At 36.6% G+C, this 21,053-nt stretch overlaps 1 protein-coding gene across 4 annotated transcripts in view; it reads right to left on the bottom strand.

Moving 5' to 3' along the window:
• Nucleotides 1-9,654, bottom strand: part of LOC129282054 (uncharacterized) — a 32,692-nt gene extending 23,038 nt beyond the window's left edge. For 2 of the 4 annotated variants that reach the window (XR_010296518.1, XM_064113371.1), the window contains exons 1-4: nucleotides 9,081-9,654; nucleotides 2,475-2,627; nucleotides 1,678-1,854; nucleotides 621-748 (exon numbers count right to left, since the gene is read on the bottom strand). Coding sequence is in view for 2 of the 4 variants with exons in the window: in XM_064113371.1 (XP_063969441.1) it covers nucleotides 621-748; nucleotides 1,678-1,854; nucleotides 2,475-2,627; nucleotides 9,081-9,203 (581 nt within the window). In the remaining 2 variants the exon portion in view is untranslated. The remainder of the gene's footprint in view (nucleotides 1-620; nucleotides 749-1,677; nucleotides 1,855-2,474; nucleotides 2,628-9,080) is intronic. The other 2 variants (XR_010296517.1, XM_064113370.1) reach the window with 1 other exon arrangement.
• Between the last annotated feature and the right edge of the window lie 11,399 nt (nucleotides 9,655-21,053).

The raw sequence follows: 21,053 nt of genomic DNA, 5'->3' as shown, positions 1-21,053 counted from the left end.
TGCTTGCGCCCAAGTTACTTTGAAGAAAAAATAAAATAAACTTAAAAGAGGATAGGGGCTATTTTATCTCCGCGACGTTGATTTTGTCAATATTTCTACATGAATTAACTCCACAAATTGACATGAAAATGAAGAAAAATTATATATTCATTGAGAACAACACCTTTAAGTTATTCCTGTACAATCGGGAAGAATTTCATATGACTTTTCTTGACTAAGATTGTCTTTGAAATGATGCTTGAAAAGATGCGAAATAGACTTCGAAAAAAAGAGTATTGTCAGTTTTGTTAAAAAGAAATCTCTGAAAGACGAGCAAGTGTATAGTGCAAGCGTATTTGAAGTCAATAAATTGATGCAATCTCACTTCTTTGCCACACCTCCTAGCGGAATGGATTTCCATTGGTCGAGTGATATGAGAGAGCTATAAAAGCGCGTTTCTAATTGGATATTGATTAAAAAATAGGTGTGTCTTACAGAGATAAAATGAAGATAAAATTGTTCTCAGAATACCAATTCATAGAGATTTTAAGGGTATTTTATCTCAGTGATTTTAACGGAGATAAAATATTTTATTTTATCTGAGATAAAATGGATCTCAGAATACCACCCCAGGTACTTACTTGCTCTTCTCCTCTTCGGGATTATTAAGATATGCGGTAGGACTTCTGTTTATGTTACTAAAGAACAGATCACCTCTGTTAACATACACGTTGCCTGGTACCATGTTATCATGTGCATTTGCGATACTCTATAATAAAAAATGAGAAATAATGCTTATAGGCAACTTGAGCGACTTATTTCAGATGCTCCCGAGGGTTGGTAGTCTAGATAAACCAGTTTGCACATATAACCTGAGCAAGCAAAGGTCGTTTATTCTCAAATCTACAACCCTCAAGCATGAAAATCTTAGTGGGTTCCCCGACATAGCAGCACTTGATTCATGCAAAATAGCAAACTGAATTCTAAACATCAAACACAATTGATTGTGAAAAGTGGGTGAATAAATTAGCTGGAATTAGAATGCCCTATAATAATAATAAGGACATTGAGTATTTCTAAAGCGCCAAATCCACATTGATCATATGCTCAAGGTACTGAGAAAAGGATATAAGAAAGATTACATGGAGCGGAAAAGGACAAAGGATAAAATAAACACAATCATGACAATGAGATGAAACTACTTGAAGGCAATTTTAAACAAATGGGATTTTAGAGCAATTTTGAAACAATCGATATTTGAAATATTACGGATGGAATATAGAAAACTGATTCCACAAAGAAGGTCCAGCATGTGCAAATGACCGATCCCCCATGATTTCTTGGATTTAGGAACTGCAAGCTATTGTTCATCCACTGCATTCACAAATAAGACACAGTGGGTGCAGACCAAGTTGCAATTGAGGTGGCATGGATCAATGGACAAGTCTCTGAGCTTTGAACCACAAGCCCCAGGGTTCAATTCCCATCTCAGCACTCACGTCCTTTGGCAAGGTGTTTATCTACATTTGCCACTCTTCCCCCAGGTGTAGTAAATGGGTGTCCCGGTAGGACAAAACTTCTTGTCCAGGATATCCTAGAAAAAGCCAGGGTAATAGTATGCAACACTTAAAATAAGCGTTATATATAAAAGTTGCATTTTATCATTATTACTATTATAGAACAATCTTCCTGACTAACCTGAACGACCCCGGTAATGATGACATCATGGCTGTCATTGACGAATCCTAGTGAGGTGAATGTGAAGGTCAGGTACTGTAGGTATCCACCAGGTCCAGAATGAGTGTGTGTCCCACTCAGTACAACATTCTTTTCATTGTAACGCTCACCATACAGACCCCTCAGCTGATCAAATACCTACAACATTTGAAAGAGATTAATTCTGGTAAATATGATGGATGGACAAGTTGTCATTTAGCAACAGTTCCTGTATTTAATTTTTTTTAATCCGTCTTTGATTGATTGTTTATCAACTGCGAACAAATGAAACGTCATTTCATATGAATAATCAAAGTCGAAATCATAACACCAAGCAAAAAAGTGCCCTTCAAATGCCTAAAGCTTGTCATTGTTATAAGGTCATTCCCAGGAATGCATTGAATTAAGCACTATTCACACACGAAACCTGCATTATTCAAATGTTGATATTATCTCACCTTTATTAATTACAAAAAATTATATAATTTTGTGGTATTTGGTTAAACAGTATACAATCATGTAGGTGGTAACAGAATTGCATTTTGATAGTGGGGGGCGGGCAACAGAGGACAAAAAATGAGGTATATTTTCAATAAAATTTGGCAATGTTATATCGTTTTACAACCCAGCCCTCTTTTTTCATACTTGTTTCTTTTGGATCATTTGAAATATCATTGGGCAGGGGGAAGATGGTAAATTCCCCTCCACCCCCCCCCCCCACGGCACCTCCCCCTGAAACATATCTGTATCATCTTTAAACTTAGCAAAGTAAAACTTACATCAAGATTGATAGCAGTGCATCCCATGGCGATGTCTGCGCTGACAAACACATTGCAATTGTCTTGATCAGCAATCTCGCAGGTTATGTATGCTCTACTGTAAAGACGAGTGTGGATTCCTGAGGTTCTCTGATCAGGGTGGGCGAAACCCATCTAAGATAAAAAGTACAAAAACAAAGACTTGTGATTACAAATCAAGTAATAATAATAATAATAATAATCCGCTTTTATACAGCGCTTACTATATTGGAACGACGTGTCTAAGCGCTTTACATATATATTATTACCCCGGTCATCGGATTCAATCAGTCATTCCCGCACACAATGTGTGCACATCCTCCATTCCCTGGGGAGTATTCCAGTCAGTCGCCGGTGAGGCGCACACAGTACTGGACAAGCTACAATGACTTTCACATCCTACCGGGTACCCATTTAGCACCTGGGTCAAGAGTGGCAAAGTGTGGATTAATGCCTTGCCAAAGGACATCAGACCGCGGTGGGATTCGAACACACGACACTCTGTTTACAAGGCGAGAGTCACAACCACTACACCACGGCTCCTCCACATTATACATTATAGAAATTAATTAAGTTGTTCTTCAAAGCTAATTATAATGAATAATGTGAGAACTTTATTATGTGTGTATGTTAAAAGACTGGAAGTCTCTTCCTGAAGAAAAAGTTGTTTTGTATGGAAACTTTAGAATATAAATTAAAAATCAATATGACAATGTGACGTTGAAATGTCCCTCATTAATTTTTTTATCAGAACAACATTACTCCTTGGATTAATAGTAAGCTATTAAGTTATTATATTAACGATTTTGTTCACAATATGTAAGGAAGAAGCTATAATAAATTAAGTAAAACATTGTAAATGGAGATAACCTGGTTTCATTTGTATGTGAGGTTAACATTTGTATGTGATTACTGACTAAAGATGTACATGTACCTGTAATCAGTTTTAGATTAGACAGCATAAACCCCTCAGTTCTGCAACTCAAGTTTGAGTGTGCTATCATCACATGTGAATATGGTATCATTGGAAAACATAAGTATTCCTCTTTACAATGGTGTGTCATTTGTAATGCTAATGTTATCATGGAATGCACAGACTTGACAAATAAGCAGCAATGTCATAAATTAAATGAACACTGCAAATTTGTTGTTTTGAATCGTGAATTTCCAATTGTTTCAAAGATGGACTGAGTTTGAATGATGTTGATGTACTGATGCGTGAAAGTCCACACATGGTGTATTCTCAAAGTAATGGATTGAATGTGTTTGGAATAAGAACCCTGTCATTTCAAAAAGCTTTAAGATGTTGAATATACGAAAGATGAGAATGTTAGTTTTATAACTTTCATTGTTGCTGAACATTTTAAATTTATGAAAGCTGTCACTTCAAGCAAACACTTAATAATGCAAACAGTTGATACACATCTCTTCAACAACACAAACTACTCCTTTCAACCTCAATGACACACTAACGAAGACACCCAAACATTCACTGTCACCTGCATCCTGGGCAGAATTCTAAGGAAATGGAGACTGGTTAGAAAACAATGCATTTTGCAACATTTCACTTCTGACTTTGCTCTTTATTCAGGGTAATTGTACATTTCATGATTACATAATCACAATAAATGGCAAATCATTGTAAAGAGGAATAATGAAGCTTTCCAATGATACCAGTTTCACCTTTAATACTTCAGTAACAAAGAAATATATCATCATATATCATAACCATGCAACATTACAAAATAATTGCAAATTTATTAATAAGTACTATTCAGCACCATTTCCAGAATCATCAAAACTCTGGCAACAATCTTTTATAAACAAGAGAAATATTCTATTCCATTCTATTCCATTCTAATTATCTACATGAACTGATAAATGAAGTAACTAATTTCAAGAGATTCCTTGAGTATTTGTAAACACAAGAACGAAGGGTGGAGTGACTCTCTTAATTACTGTTTGGGTACAAAGGTCTATTGATATCAAACTACCCTTTTAATAGTTTAAGACACACCAGCCTCCCATTTGATTCGTACACACTTGTAAGCAAGAAACCTTCATTTTCATAATGAAAAAAAAAATCACCATAGAGGTTTGACAAATTAAGTAACAAGTAACTGCTATGCATGTATTGGGAATATTTTTTAAGAAAAGGGGCCACTTTGCTAAGTACAATTTTGAACAAGTCAGTGGGCAAGAAGATAGAGTACACAAAATTCAAATTTGCTAACTGACATAATCATCTAAAACTTTCTTAATTTCTAATTTCCAACTGAATTTCCTTCAAACTTTCACTTACATAATCTCAAAACTCATGTTATTCAGCTTCAGATTTGACCAATCTCCTATATTCCTTTAAACTGTTACTCACAGTGTTCAATATCTTATCTATTTGTTTGCTTAAACTTGATAATGGGTGCCAAAGTTCAGTGTTTATCAGATTAAGAGGCAATCACCATTTTAATTATTCTTATTTTCTTATTTCAATAATGAAGATCAAATGTAACATGTTTAGATGAAGCTACAGACTACAGCAGATACTAGGCTAGCAGATACAGACATTCAATATGCACCATCATCACAAATGGTGGATTAGAAAACACGTCTGGCATTTTGGCAACGTGATATAATTCAATATTGTTCAGAGATAATTGGCTCATGCATTTCTTTTCGCCCAAGTACACTTTCATGTTATTTCAACTTCAAGTTATGTTAATTAAATGAACAATTTATCAAAATATTTGATTTTTAATCAATAGGATATCTACATGTATCACACTGTTTTACATATTGTTTACCACAAAAGAATATAATACACTATCGAAGAAATGAAAGTCCAATGGGAGATATGATATGGAGACTTGGAGTTTCATTTCTTTAGATTCAACATTATTTTTATATCATCTTTAGGAAAATAAACAATGAACTGTTTATATGTTAAAACAACGTTAAATAGGCAGATTGAATTACTAAAGCATTACTGTACATAATTTGGTTTATTATTGAATTTCAGGGGAGATTCATATAACAATTGGAAACCATGGATAGAGGAAGTTTGGTGTTCACTGAATGAGATGCTAGATGTTGAGGATCTGTTGAAACTCTCATTACCGGTACTCATTACTCTGGTCTCAAATCCAGGGGGGGGGGGTGTTAAAATAAAAAAGTGATTACTGTATAAGTATATTTCACTTTTTTTCCAAAGTGTACAAAAACATAAAAAAGGCCATCTGATTATTTTTTGCATGGTTATTGAAAGGTTATTGACATGGAAATTACAATTTTTTTTCTTTGTTTTTTATTTATTTTGTTTATTCAATCACAAAATCTGAAAATTGTACAAAATATATTTATTTACAAGTCTGATACTCGTAGAAAAAAAATCCATATTCTTGTGGTGGGTATAACAAATGAGAAAGCAGTAAAACAAAGATGAATAGAAGTAAAAAATTAACACTTTCCTCCTACTTCTTTCCTCCTCTCAAGAGTCTTACTCTCACTCTCTCAGCCTCGGAATATTATTATCTTGATCCAAATATTTTTAGCCTCTATCAAATCCATTGCCTCTATAGTTGTACACTAAAATTACACTCAACCAGTTTAATGCAGGAAATATACTACAACTTACAAGGGGAAGATCGGACAGTACATGTACATAGAGCATGCAATGAAACGCTCAGGAAGAGCGCCCCACAGCGTTGAGTAAGTAACAACCTTTTTTTAACTTTGCGTATCGCAATATGGTTGTGTACCAAACATATGAGAGAAATGGTGGAGGGGTGAAGAAATAGACGATTTGCACCTTTTAAGATTTTTCTTCTTCAATCTTTGTTTCTTAAATTAGAGATGAATATATTTTCTGATTTCTGGGTGATAAAAGGTGGAATTATTCCCATGCGCCGCCCTTGTGCCCTCTCCCAAATCCCCTCTCTAATTTTATACACAGCAGAGTGCCAATGAGCGAAGGTTTACTTACTCAACGCTTGTGGGTCCCTTCCCCATGAGCGTTAATCCACCTATGGGTACATTACCGCCGCCGTCCACAGGATAACCACTTGCACGGCACTTGCAATGCCTTTCGGGCTATATATTTTTAATTAGCAATATATATGGATTTAAGATCAGATAAGCTTTGGATATGAAACTTACAAAACGATATGAAGCCAATTTCAATTCCTCTGTCTTTCTGGTACTTTATATCGATGATTTTTCTTGATGTCGAAGCAGGCATGGCCCCGATTCGCTGGTTCTCTCTATACGCACAGAGAGGGCGCGCGATATTATTGAATAAACTTGCTTGTTTACGTCGTTTACGTCAGATCAGCTGTACTGCTGGCTGCGTTCTAGGCGCTCCGCATTTTTTTCGCTGTTCAGCGTTATTTTATGATGTAGCGCCATCAGCGATTATACGTGACATGCAACCTGTTGATTTTTGGTACAATTTCCTATTATGCGCCGGCGACTTGAATCTAGACTGTTCGATAGGAAAAATTCGCATTTCGATTGTTGTTTGCGTAATTTCCACCGCAGTATGAAGGACGGATCGAACGAAGTATCGTGGTTGAGATTTGGAGGTAAGCGATAAAAACACTTTTATAAATAATTTCCAATTCCTTTTTACAATGAACTTAAATCATACGATCAAGATTAACATAGTGGAAAAATATTAAAAGGTTTGGCGTGTTTTAGTCCCTCACATTCGTGTGATGAATGAAAACGTCAAAATGCACTATGAAATCACATGCGTTGTGCGAGGTTAGTATACTAACCTCGCATGTTGTGTGAGTGGCGTTAATCGAGCGTTTAAAAAAATTGCCAGTGTTCGATCTTCCCTTAGTATCTTCTCTAACAATAGTTACAATTTACCTGACAAATTGTTATGAAACCTGCACTGCCATGAGAACATTTGTTTGGCTGGGGGGGGGGGGGTGCTGAAGTAAATTTGAAAAGCAAAAAAAAAAAAGTTTTCACCTCAAAATGAAAGTCATTTTGATCCCCGAGAAATTTGACAAGCAAAAAAAAAAGGTTTCACTATGAAATGTAGGTCACTATGGCCCCAAGAAATTTGACAAGCACCCCGCTTCCCAGGACCATGGAAACCTGTGCAACAAGTTCACAATAGAAGTTAAACTTGAAAGCTGGAACCGCGCCGCGACACGGTAGTCAATACCTAGACAGGAATAACCGTCGTTTCTGGGGATTTATTCAACAATTTCTGACATTTTACTGTAATCCCCATTTACCGACGGTAGGGTGTACGTGTGGGCTCGCATGTGTTCTCATTCCCTCCCTTTTGTCAATTCACAGTCCAAAGTTTGATGTAATTTTACACATCGAATTTACAATCTAAGGATGTATAAACAACAAACTTTTAAAACTTGATATTTTAACATTTGAATACTTTAAACGATATAGATGAAAAAGGCATGAAAAATATACTTTACCGATGTTTAATTGGGTTGAACACGATAAAAATGGTCAAAATGGCAGCCAAACTATAAAATATTTACAAACGAACGTCAACAATCACGAATGTGATATCGATATTATACGATCTGCTCCATATGCGAACGAAACCGAAGATAAACGATACTAGTTATACTAGTACTAGTACTAGTTATAATTGCGATATATCGATTCGAGACATTAAGTTAATACGATAATGACGTCATTCAAGATGGCAACTTGCAAGAAAAACCGTCAGGTCAGGTGAAAATGTCTTAGATGACAGATTTCTCAATCATCCAGAGGATTTTTTCAATAACTCCGGCCCAAGGTATGCAATTACTTAAGTTATTTATATTTCCCTGATAATGGAAACCATGAAACTTTCAATTTTGCTTAAAAAACAGTTTTAAATCGCGATCTATAAAACGCTAGTTCACTATACGTTGGCTGTAGGTACGGGGCCCCATCCCCTTCAGTCTATGTATGGTGAGTGGAGCCAACGTAGTTCAGCGGAACAACCAAAATACAGAGACTGAAGCTTTTGGTCTAGTCAATACCTAGACCAAAAGCTTCGGTCTCTGTTATGTTGGTTGTTCAGCTGAACTCCGTTGGCTTCACTCACCAAATACAGAGACCGAAGTTCTAGCGCGATCTGTACAGGGGACTCAATGGCCATATGTTTATGTACTTAAGATCGGATAAAACGGGGAAGTGAATTTGCGCGACAGCCGAGGTAAGTCACTGTTTTTGTTCCTTTTAACTTGATTTTTCTCCGTTTTTTGGCAATTGATGCCAAGAGGGAATATCAATTTGCATTTTGGTCGCGTGAATTTTCAAAATTTTTACTCATTAAAGACAAAAATTGAAGAGCCCCGACGGGGGGATTTTGCATTGCAAGTCCCCTAATGGTGGCTGCACGCTAGCGAGCCGTCTGTGTATGAGGAGAAATTAAAAAAAAAATAAAATGTTAAAAAACTCCTCGAAACAGACGGCTGCCAGCTGTCTAGTCAATACCAAGAACAGGGAAATTGGGCGGTACAACAAGGTATACCCACGCCAGAGTTCCGGCACACAAATATCGACACCGAGCCGTACGAACACTTCTATTTTTCGTCAAGAAATGATCACGTATCTTACCATATTTACATCAGCTGCGGGGCCAGTTATATCAGCCTTTCCTACACCGATCATAAATTGAGGGTCTGCTGCAAAAGCAGTCCAGAACAGGGCAACAATCAATACGAAAAAGAACTCCTTCATTTTTCTTGTTTGGTTTCACTAAGTTCAACACTTGTGCAAATCAAAACAAAGCGACGTATGGAAAGCCAAATGCTGAAGAAATGTACGACAAGCCATTTTTCAAATCAGATTAAAAGGTAATAATGCAGTGTCCTGTATACCATTTTGTAGGTTCAAAATAATACATTTTTCTGGGGGAACAAAGCAAATATAATTTGATTTATTTGATCATACTGTCTGAGACCTCTATGATTTTGCTCTTATTCTCGTCTCTCTAGTCATGCCTAAAGTTATTACCCAATTCTTTAAGTTAAACCCTAAATTCAAGTTATGTTTATGGTGTAGAAATTCATCCCTACATTTGGGATTTGGTCCCTCGTTTTGGCCCTATGTAAAAACCGCTGAATGTGTAGTTAAAACCGAGTACCCATTCAACACCTTGGCAGAGTCGAGTGGCAAATTTTTGGTTGCTGCTTTGCCAAAGGACGCTCCTGCCGCAGAGGGATTCGAACACACAACCATCTGAAGGCGACAGTCAGGGGGGGGGGGGGCTGCCTTGCTGCTGCCACACACACACACACACCCACACACACACACACACACACACAATTTTGCTCCAAAAACTGCATCTGTTTTGGGGCCGGTTTTCTGTATTTCACACGTCTATGTTTGGATCATGTCTTGCTTATGTTGGGGTCCAATCCCTGGACAGGATTGAAGCGACAATTGTGATCTTCTTGGTGAATTTTATGATGTTTATTTTTCTACAAGTTTGGCTCTATGTTCCATGTTTTCTGTTATCTGTACACATCACAATGCATATTTTACCCCTCATGAGTTGCTTTGATATGCTTATTGAGGATTATACCGTTATACCGAGGTTTTTTTACCTGACTGCTGAGAAAGCACGAATGCCTGTGAGCAAGCAACCAGGGGACCGACGGCTTAAGGTCCTCTCCGAGGGACCTAGTAATGAGGATAAATGCCTTACCAAAGGGCACAAGCGCACCACTTGGGAATCGAACCCGGGTCACCGGAATCCGAAACCCCCGCTCTACCGACTGAGCTATTATCATGTAACATCAGCAGGATACAGTGACCGGACACAGTCATTGAAATATAGCAGGTCCCAGTTGCTAGCACTGAGATGTAATACCACCAAACAAATACCTTTTGTTGTGTCCTCTGCTATGAAGGACATTTTAGGGACAGGCGTGGAGGTACTCACATTCGCAAGTCCAAGTACACCTTTTTTTGCACCGCTTTGTAACCGAAAGGGAAAAGCGCTATATCAAATGACCTTTGGATTGGATCAGCATTTTCGTCCTGCAAGTTTTCGGATTTGACAACTTTCCTTGATTTTGATTGGCTGAGAAGCAAAGTATAACTGTTAGATAAAACAGGGACTTATCGGATAAAATGACTGACAAATGCTCCCCAGAACCGCTACAATAACACCACCACCACACTTCCACTCTTCCGCCCTGTATTATATGGATTAGTTCTCAGATGGGAGGGGCCGGGGCTTTTAATAGGCTATGACCCCCCCCCCCCCCCAGGAAAAAAAAAGAAAATTGTAAAATATGATATTATTTTCTGAAAACTGCAGAAAATATATATATCACAAAATCATATTTTGTCGCAGCTTCTTAGAAACTTTTCACCATACGCCATCTCTGACTCTCTCAAAATGTTTGGCCCAATATGCTAGGTTGGTTCTGATTAATAAAGATTAGCGTGAATCCACGAGGCAGTCCGGGGGGGGGGGGTATAGGTCTACGCTCATTTTTTTAAATATAAGGTTACTGCTCAACTTTCATATGATATACCAATATGTTTCTAAGTCTGAATATTAAAACAAGGGTTTGTTTGATCCGAACATTCATGGCAATATTCCGAAGTTTCATGAAGCCAGAAAGAAAATGTTTGTTATTCCGAATGTTCGTTAATCAAAAAGTAAAATATAGTTTGTTATTTCTAACGTATAAGGTTCGATAGTCCGAAAATAAGGTTCGTTATACACATGAACTCAGAACCTTACTTAATTCAGCTAGACTATCTAACTTTCGGTGTAACCATAGTAACGAACAATATTTAATTTTCGGACTATTGAACTTTAGGTAGAAGCAATTATTATTTTTTTCTCTCCGATCAATTGTTCTTCTGATCAACTAACCTTAGGAATTATATCGAACCTTTGAAATAAAGAGCTGTAAATGGGGTAATATAAATGAATTAGTATGAAGGGAGGTGACTGGTGACGTAGGCCTATCATTGAACATTTTTATTAGAACTTAAAAACATGACAGAGTTTCTTTCTTGAAAAGAAAAAAAAAGTATACACTCTAAAAACACCGATTAAAATTTCACACAATATTGGGTAGAAAGGGAACATGCATGTTTGCTGGGTATTTTTCTTAACCCCATATTGGGCTAATTGCATGTTTTAAGGGTTAATTTCAACGCAACAGCGTAAAATTTACAAAATATTTGGTATCTTTTTACCTAACCAACATGCATGTTCCCATTTTACCCAATATTGGGTAAACCATTTTTTTAGAGTGCAGGGTTTGAATAGTGTCCTCCACTGCAACTGTTCTTTTACTCTTATGCTGTTTAGTTGGTGTTTACTCTTTAGGGGAATATATCTACTTTCATTCATTTTTTCTTAAATTGGTTTCTTTTTAAAGTCATCATGAAATAAGAACAAAATAAGTGACTTGTATTTAAGTTTATTTCACTGACTTTGTTTGAAATGCAAAGACACCCCTCTCTGTTCGAGACATTAAATAGGCCTAATACTTTCAGTCATTTTTTTCTTTTACATTGGTGTTGAAACTCCAGGGGGCGCAAGCTCAAAACAAAATCTGAAGTTCGACTTTCGTTGACCCCGTCCGCTAGCTCGCGCGCGCCTTTCAAGCGCAAGATAACCGTACTTCGTTGACGTCGCGTACACCGTCTGAGCCGCTGCAGGCGAATGCGTCGTATAGGGTTCACTTTCCTAAGCCAGATAATGACTCTCGCTTGGCGCGAATCACGAAAAGAATGGTTATCAAAATAGAGAGACTCCTTTCCTTTTTATCCTCTGAAGTGCGATTAAAAAAGAAACACCCTTTTCACCTCCACTCGTTCGAGGATTAAAACTCACTACCCGGTATCATCTTTTTTACTCTCGGTATCAATACGATGTAAGGAAGAAAAGAAGTCGTGGATGCGGAGAGGGTCTCGTTGCAGCCGATAGCGTAGCCAAGGAATAGAGGGGCATACGTCCCATGCGGTAATCTTAATTAAGGTGCCCGGATCTTCAGGGGCGGCTTTTAGCTGTATTCTCAGTTAATTCATAGAGCTTTCTTAATCTTGGGGATTAGCCGCGCTCATTCGGAGGACAAGAAATTGCTAGCATGTGCATGCTTCTCTTGTATTTAACTTTGACTGCCAATATACTTGCCGGTGACGAGTGTGGTATATAGTGTGACACCAAAATTAAGATCGCCAAATTATGGTGGTAGCTAAAAGTAAAAGTGCTATCTTAATTATAACATTAATGGCCAAGCACTCGCTAATTATTGACATAAGAGTTAAAACGGAAGTTGCCTGTGGAGTTTTGGATACCATATATTAGAAAATGAGCTTCACCAAGACATGCAAGACCAGCTATTTTTACATGGAACTACATTGAGGCAGCACAGACTTGAGTTTGATCCTAATCAGTTTGGTCACGATTTTGAAGAGGTATTGCTCATAGTGTTGTAAAAGATGACGGATAACATGACCCCCGAAATAGGTAAAGGGAAACAATATTTCAGGAAAAGGGTAAAAAACAAAAACAATGCAGGTTATTACAAACCTAGTGTACACTTTAAAACATTCTATAACTTTTAGGATACCTTATTTATAGGGTTATACTGAATTCCTGTTTAAAAATTATAACTTCATTAGAGACAAGTTTCTTGCCAGTTAAAACACATAATCTATTCATTCTCATTTTGACGAAAACCCTTTATTTGTTTGAATAAAAACTTGATATCAAGTGCCCCTTTGATAACAAGGTGTCTACTTTTCAATATATAGACTGATTTTAGAGTGCATGGTCTGCGGAAGTTACGGATCATTCGGCTTCAGTCTGTAGTTTGGTATCAATATTATTGAAGGATAACAACCAAAATGTAAACGTGACCCCAAGTCATTGTCAGTTTAATAGATTTTGATAGGATCAATGTTGCAGAAGTACAGAACATATTTATTTTCATAACATGCCTAAATTATACATCTTTTATATGAACTATATCCGAAAAAACAGAGAACGTAGATCGCGGAGGGCCTTCGTTATATACATCGTTATTACTGCACTGTAAAAACTGTGGTGTTAAAACTGACACCGGTTGGTGTTAATAGAGGACCACACTATGAGGTGTTAAAATTACACCCTAGAGATTGAACATAACACCAAAGAGTGTAAATGTAACAACCGAAGGTGTTGTAATAACACCTATAGATGTTAAACTAACACTGTCAATTTAGCGTGTGGTGTGGTCCTCTATGTACACCGGCTAACACCCCAGTTTTTGCTGTGTGTATATGAATTTTGGCGCATTTAAAAATGAAAGTGTTTATGGTATTGAAAGAAAGGATGTCATGTTTTTCAATTAAAAAGTTAGTAGTAGGCCTATCACCCCAAGAAAAATATGAAAATGAAAAGAAACAAAATATGAATGAATGAAGACAAAACGGACACAGGACAGGAAAAATGTATGAAAAAGGGAAATGGAAAGAAAGAAAAAGAGAGAAAAAAATAAATCTTCCACATATTATAACAACATCCCTCCCCATGCGACTTCGGCATCATTAACCCCATGGTAAATCAAAACAAAGCATGGATCCAGGCTCTCCATGAACTTGAACTCAAAGTGATTGCCGACACCGTCTTAATTGAATCAAAACCCTAAACATGCTAGAGGCTCCAAATCTCAAAGGTTACGTCAACGGTGACATCATCAATATCATTATCACAACCCGGCAAGCATAACATGACTCCATCAAAATAAAACGCTCAAGTTTATAATGTTACACGTGTGGTTTGTGAGGCTATGCAAATTTGTGTTCACTGGTGTATGTGTAAGGGATACGGAAAGTGTCAGTTACATGTCATCGCGAAGGGTACACAATCTCTCATCCTGATTGGAAGTGTCGATGGGTCTATGAAAGGCAAGACTTGAAGATGAAATATTATTTTTAGAAGTGTAATGGAAAATAAAATCGAGATGAAACCACTTGACACAGAGAGGAAGGGCGACGATGTCGATAGTTTTTTTTTTTTTTTTTGGGGGGGGGAGCTGGTCGATTGATTTTTCCTGCATGGGGTAAATCTATGAAAATCAAAATACTTTGAAAATGATGGAAGGCATAATGCTCATCAATGTTACGGATTGGATGGCGATTGGAATCATTAGCCGTGTAAACTGACTATCATCGCTCATCGTTGTAGCAATGGTCATACGCAGATTTTTTTTTCCCAGGGGGGGGGGGGGAAAGGAGCATAACATTTTTAAGGAGAAATTCAAAAGTGAGAGAGCGAAGGGGGGCGCTTTTGCAGTTTCCAATGATTTCGCGCTCACTTTTTGAGAATTTTGTGAAAATTTTTAGTACAAAAAATTGTAAATGTCAAAAGTGTCGGGGGAGGGGACAACCACCCCTTTGCCCCACTTCGTTAGGCCACAGGTGAAGCCCTTTTTAAAATCTAACATATTAGAATATGGGTGGAAATTAAAACCTTTAATGCAAAATTCATATCTACTTCAAAAGTACTTCTTATTTGAAGGAATTTGGCTCACCCTGAAGATGTAAATATGAAACAAGGAAACAGAAATAAAATCTGAAAATAGTGATGACATCAACAAGTCACAGCAATATTGGACCAAAGCAATCAATATTAATTAAAATTTTAACAAATTTGATACTTAATGGATGTCACTTCATCCTTTATTTGCTTGAAAGAAATGTGAAGTATTATTGTTTGGGTTCATTATTGATTAATGTTTGCTTGTGTATATTTTGATATTATTTGACTCAATAAAAGGCCTATATGGAGGGCTAAAAAGTTGACAAAAAAATAATTCATTATTAAAGGTCACTTTATTGATTCTATGTGGGGAGCTTAGCATGTGACGTCACAAAGTTAAAACATATAACAAATAATGTTGCACAGTAAAACTGTGATGTTGATGGGTGTACATAGCTGACTACATCAGTTATTTTACTCCGGTGTAAATGTTTTGGTGTAAGTTCAACACTTATGTGGGTGCTATTACAACACCTTTGCTTGTTACTTTTACACTCTTTGGTGTTATGCTCCATATCTAGGGTGTAATTTAACACCCCAATGTATGGTCATCGAGGGACACCAATTGGTGTCAGTTTTAACACCCTAGTTTTACGGTGTTTGTGATATTCATTCAGACCCACCTAATGGCTGTTATATTTTTACACTCTTTGGTGTTGTGTTCAATCCCTAGGGGGTAATTTAACACCTTAATGTGTGGTTATCGAGGGACACCATCTGTTGTAAGTTTTAACACCCTAGTTTTACAGTGTCTTAATCTGATATTTTTTGCATTAAACTGTCATTAACTTATATCTCTCAAAATGTGTCTACTCATATTAATACCATCGTGACTTCACTGACTTTCCCTTTAAGAGTATAGATTGAAAATGGTCTCTGATTGTGAAGTGTTATAATTGATAACGTCCGTAAACAAAGAAACCAAGATGATGAGGAATGAAAAAGAAAACCATCGTCAGAATAATTGTCGTCGCTTGGTGACCATCTGTCACGTTTTGGAACGCTCGTCTAGACTAAAATGAAATCTGAAAGTGTGCGAGGGTGCGGGAATTGAATCCAAGCCGCGACGTCAGATGAAGGAGTATTAAAGGGCTCCACCTTGCGACGAAGAAAAGTTTTCAAATGATTGGACGGTAAGGAGACCAGTACCAAAAATGTGTCTGCAAAATATGTCTGTCATAAGTGTCATTTACATAGAAGGAATTGACATAAAGATCACTGATTTTCCATGAAGTCTGGCCTATAATAATCATCAGAAACTAAATTATGATTGTCAAAGTAATGTTTGCTCCTTCTCGAGACTGGCCTATATAATTTTGGGTTGGGGAGGGGGAAGTCTACTCTCGGCTCAGTCCGTCAGGTGTACGGGATGTCACACTTTTTATCATCATCGACTATGATATCAGAGAAGAAAAAAAAGAAGAAAACAATGAAATTCCAGGTGGCACGTGTATGGAGGATTCTGACAAAGCCTTCGATTTATACTTCAACAACCAGTCATTTTTCAAAACACATTTAACACCACATTCCATTCCACAAAACGATAGAAAATCAACAAAACCGGAAGAGAACAGATTTCAACGTCCAGCTGCATTTTTATAGACAAACAAGAAGATTTATAAATCAATCAAACATTCTAACAGAGTCTATAACAATGCAGGTACAGTATCGAATATTCATTTTCACTGGACACTAACCCTTTAGCAATTAAAAACTAGGGCCACGCGACCTAACAAAGGAATTTATCATTTATTCATAACATTGATTTTTCGAAGTGCCCAAAGAACCTTAATTTATTGATCAATACCAACTTCAAAAAGTGTAGATATTGTCTCAAGAGTATAGACCTACGCTGTTTTGGTCCGTTTTAAATTGATTTTATAACCAGTGATCAATCTTTGCCTCATTATATCTGTTTTATCTATGGTGCACCAGCTAACGTTGTCGCTCTTTTGGTTGAAAACATCGTTGGCTATTGTTGGGTGTGACCAGCACGGAAATCGATATCCGCACGCGACCGTGATCGATATCCCGACGTTCCCTGTCGTTGGTTCAGCAGGTGAATACCTTTTGATCTTCAGACTCCGCCCACCCTGTCCATCTCTCCCCCCTCTCTCCCCATCTCTCTCTCTCTCTCTCTCCATCTTTTTTCTCACCTCCCTCTCTTCCTCTTTCACTTTCTTTTAAATGTTGACATATTTGTCGAATTTGACTCGATTGTTCTAAATTTGACATTTTTAGTTTCTTACGTATTACTTGCAGGCTTCCAAATCTACAATGTTGTCCTCCTTTGTTTTTCATCCAAATAAGAATTGCCGTCTAACTTGTTGGATCTCTAAAGCCAATATAATACGACCAATAATCTCAATATCGTATAGGCCATGGGAGCGAACTTCACGCATGTTATATTTGATAAATTCTGTTTCATCTGACGGCTACCATAGTAACAGTCAGACACCTGTGCCTCTCAGTCAATCAATTTTATGTCCGAAAAATCGGCACAATGTACCGTGCTGACTGGTATGATTGCATCTTTGAAAGGGCAGGGCAAGCGCAACTAGTTGGAACTGAGCTGAAGATAGCGGTTTGTTTTTGGTGAAGATTTGTTTATATGCCATTTTGACAAGAGGTACGACAAACTTTTGTACATACCATAATTATCCTTTTTCATATTAGAAGGATACACAAAAATAATATTTCATATATGTATACATCATATTGGTAATAATATCATTATGTGAGAAGTGAGATTTTTTATTAATAGAGTCAATGGCGACAATAGTCAAATATGACTAATCGCCACTCAAACCAACATAAGAAGAAGAAGAAATCAAATCAAAAATGTCAGCTCTGATAACTTGTCAGACAATAAAGAGTTCAATATATATTCAATATGCAATTCTTTTTTTTTTTTTTATACACCTTGGTTTTTTTCCTACGGTAAATAAATCCAAACCAATCCAAATACATTTACACGAACTTCCCTGTAAAATTTATGATTGGGTGCATTTGCTAGGCACCCATTTCTGCCTTTTATTGAATTCTGTGGACGTTAAACGTCAAATTGAATTTGGGAAGATAGTCATTATAATATTCTCTTGGGGGTATATTGATGCTTATTTAAGGCTATAATCAGTGAATAATAAAGGGATTACAACAGCCGAGAGTGTACAAGTGTGAACATAAAAGAAAAGTGGAAGAAATTGAATGAAATTTCGAATCCCGTCGGCTACTTCTTAACTCTTGTCATTTCTACTGAATGGGTTGAATTAGAACGGTCTGTGGGCGAAAGATGGAGGTGGGATATCAGATCAGCCTTGGGCTAGGCTCGGCCTGGCGCTGGACGAGTGACCGCTGTCCGAATCACGAGATATTCTCATTTATTATATGATAATATTAAAGTTCTTGTGTGAGATATCGTTATTAACCAACACAGATGGGTCACCGAGCATGCAGTTATATCTAATGAAATTTCAATTTTAGGCATCTGTTCTTGTTTCTGATATGACTGCAGTTGCCCGCCTATAAAGAATTTTCCAACATGTGAAATATTAATAATTATCAGAACTGTTCCTAAAGGCAAACTGGAAAGGTAACATTGAAATTTACAGTTCAAGAAAATGCGCAGAAAGTAAAAAAAAAATGGCCTACGTTTTACAAACGAAAAAAGGGAGAGAATTATGAATCTTAACAATAAATGAACGAACGAACGAACAAACAAACACATTCTCTCGGAATGTCACAAAGCATAATGAATCATCGTGAGCTTAATCTGGAATCTAAAATCTTAACAGCAAATTTTGTATGTATTTGAACTTCTGAAGAGATTTCCAACAAATAAAACAAAATGATAGTAATAATCAATAAAGCATTCCATCTTCCTTTCACTCTTTCTTCACACTTTCATCTCTCTTTCCCTACTAGTTTTCTCTCCATCCTCCTCTCCCATTACCATTATTTCTGTCACTTTTCCTCTGTCTATGAAGCCGAAGTTTAGAAAGAACATAGTCTTGTTACAAAAAGTTCTTTGTTGGCATACAATGTCGAACAATCTCATTGTTCACAGCTTCGAGATTATCAGATTATCCCGATCGAAATGAAGGCAAGTATTGATTAGGTTAAGTCGCGATCGATATACACGCGCGTGCCATCTCATTTTCTCTTTTCTTTTTTTATTTGTTCTCGTTTATATTGATTTTCAGAGAATCCTATTCAAAATTGTTGCCCGTTACAAGATTCGTCAGTGGTAGACACCCAAAATAAAAGTTAAACCCCATTTACATGTTGATTAGTTCACCTTTGCTTCTTATTTTTACTTCGTATACGTTTTGGTTTTCAATTTTGAAAGACTACACCGTAGATGGCATGATTTCAACTAACAGGTGTAAATCCAAACAAGGATCATCAAAATTATATAGAAATATGATAAAGTTACGGGATTTTTAACTTTTGTGTTGTGAAGTGGTATGGTTGTGTCAATCTATCGGTCAGGGCTTTTTTTAAGAAAACAAGTTATATACTTTAACATTTCTGCCGGCCTTATGTATTTTCTTTATGAAATTTTGAAATTATCTTGAATACTTCTAAACTTCCCTACAAAATCGCACTTCCCGCATGATGCACTCCAATGCTATCTTTTGATGAGTCTCCAGCTTTGAGCTCTGTAGATGCAGATAATGGCACCTTCAGAGTCACACCAATTAAACCGACTCCAGGGTAACACAAAGCTTAGCATTGATCGTAGAACAATTTTAAGTTTTAAGGATGAACTTTTAAATCTCAAAAGATTTAAATTAAAATCCTTTAGATTTATATTTAAATCAACAAGGTTTAAATATATATCTAACATTCGGCTGTTCACTATTCACAACTGATCTGGATTTATTTTAAATCTTTGGAATTTAGAGTGTAACCTTTGTGATACAGGCTACTGGGCTCCGCAACACAAAGGTTTGCGATGAATTGCTAATAATTATGAAAGAACCGCACTGATTGGTTCCCGGTCAGTATTTTAAACAGAGTGCGCATGCAACGATGATCTTTATTGGTCATTGGTATTTAGCAATTGAATGCAAACCTTTGTGTCACGGAGCCCAGTAGACCGATCAAATATATTACGTTATTACCAATGACATACCATCGATCGGTTTGGAATGGGTTTGGGTTGTGTGACAGAACATAACTATCAGTATCATCACTAACATCATCAAAGCAAATTTGGTGATACACACACAAAAACAGCCCCCTTTATTCGGCTTCTAAATTATTCAATAACCTACCCGCAACCACCCGATTAGAAATTACCCGACTACATTTGCACGTCTTATATCACTTTCTCACTTTGACCACCCTTGTTGTAACTCATATACCCTCATTTTTGTTTATTTTAATGTTTGATTTTGACATTACTTTGGATATAATTTCATTTCTTTATTTTTCATTTTTGTTTGCTCCAATTTTACTTTAGCCAAATGTATTTTATTCATTTTTGATATATTATGTTTTTCGTTGTTCTTATTTTTGTAAGCTCATTTTCATGTTGGTATTATGTGTTATTATCATTTGTTCACGGCATTGCTGAAAAGCAGCTTGTAGCTGAAAGCAGGCTTTTTAACCGTGATTAAATAAATAGAATACAAATACAAAATGTTTAGAGGGGGTTCCCCTTTCTCAATGTTTTGTTCTCTTCAACAAAAATGGTCAACCATGGAGGGGTAATGGATCTACATTAATCAATTTTTGCCTCCTTTTTTCGGTTTTAATGGATCGTCCTGTCGGCAGGACTAGGGTACAAGTTGCTTGTAAATTATTCTGAGTAAACAATTTTTTAAGGATATGTTGTATGTACTTATACACAGTTTGTATCAAAGTTCTGTTTGATTGAAGTGCAACCATATGTTTTGTATACTTTGATTGTTTTTTGTGACGAATAAAAACTGCAAAGATAAAAAAAAGATAGGGAAAATTCAAGTAATAAAGAGTTTGTAAAGCAATGTCAAATCAAACCATCAAACATTTAACAATAAGTTATT

Source organism: Lytechinus pictus, chromosome 18 (assembly GCF_037042905.1).
Source record: "Lytechinus pictus isolate F3 Inbred chromosome 18, Lp3.0, whole genome shotgun sequence".
NCBI classification, from domain to species: domain Eukaryota; kingdom Metazoa; phylum Echinodermata; class Echinoidea; order Temnopleuroida; family Toxopneustidae; genus Lytechinus; species Lytechinus pictus.
This window is presented reverse-complemented; position numbering and strand designations above follow the sequence as displayed.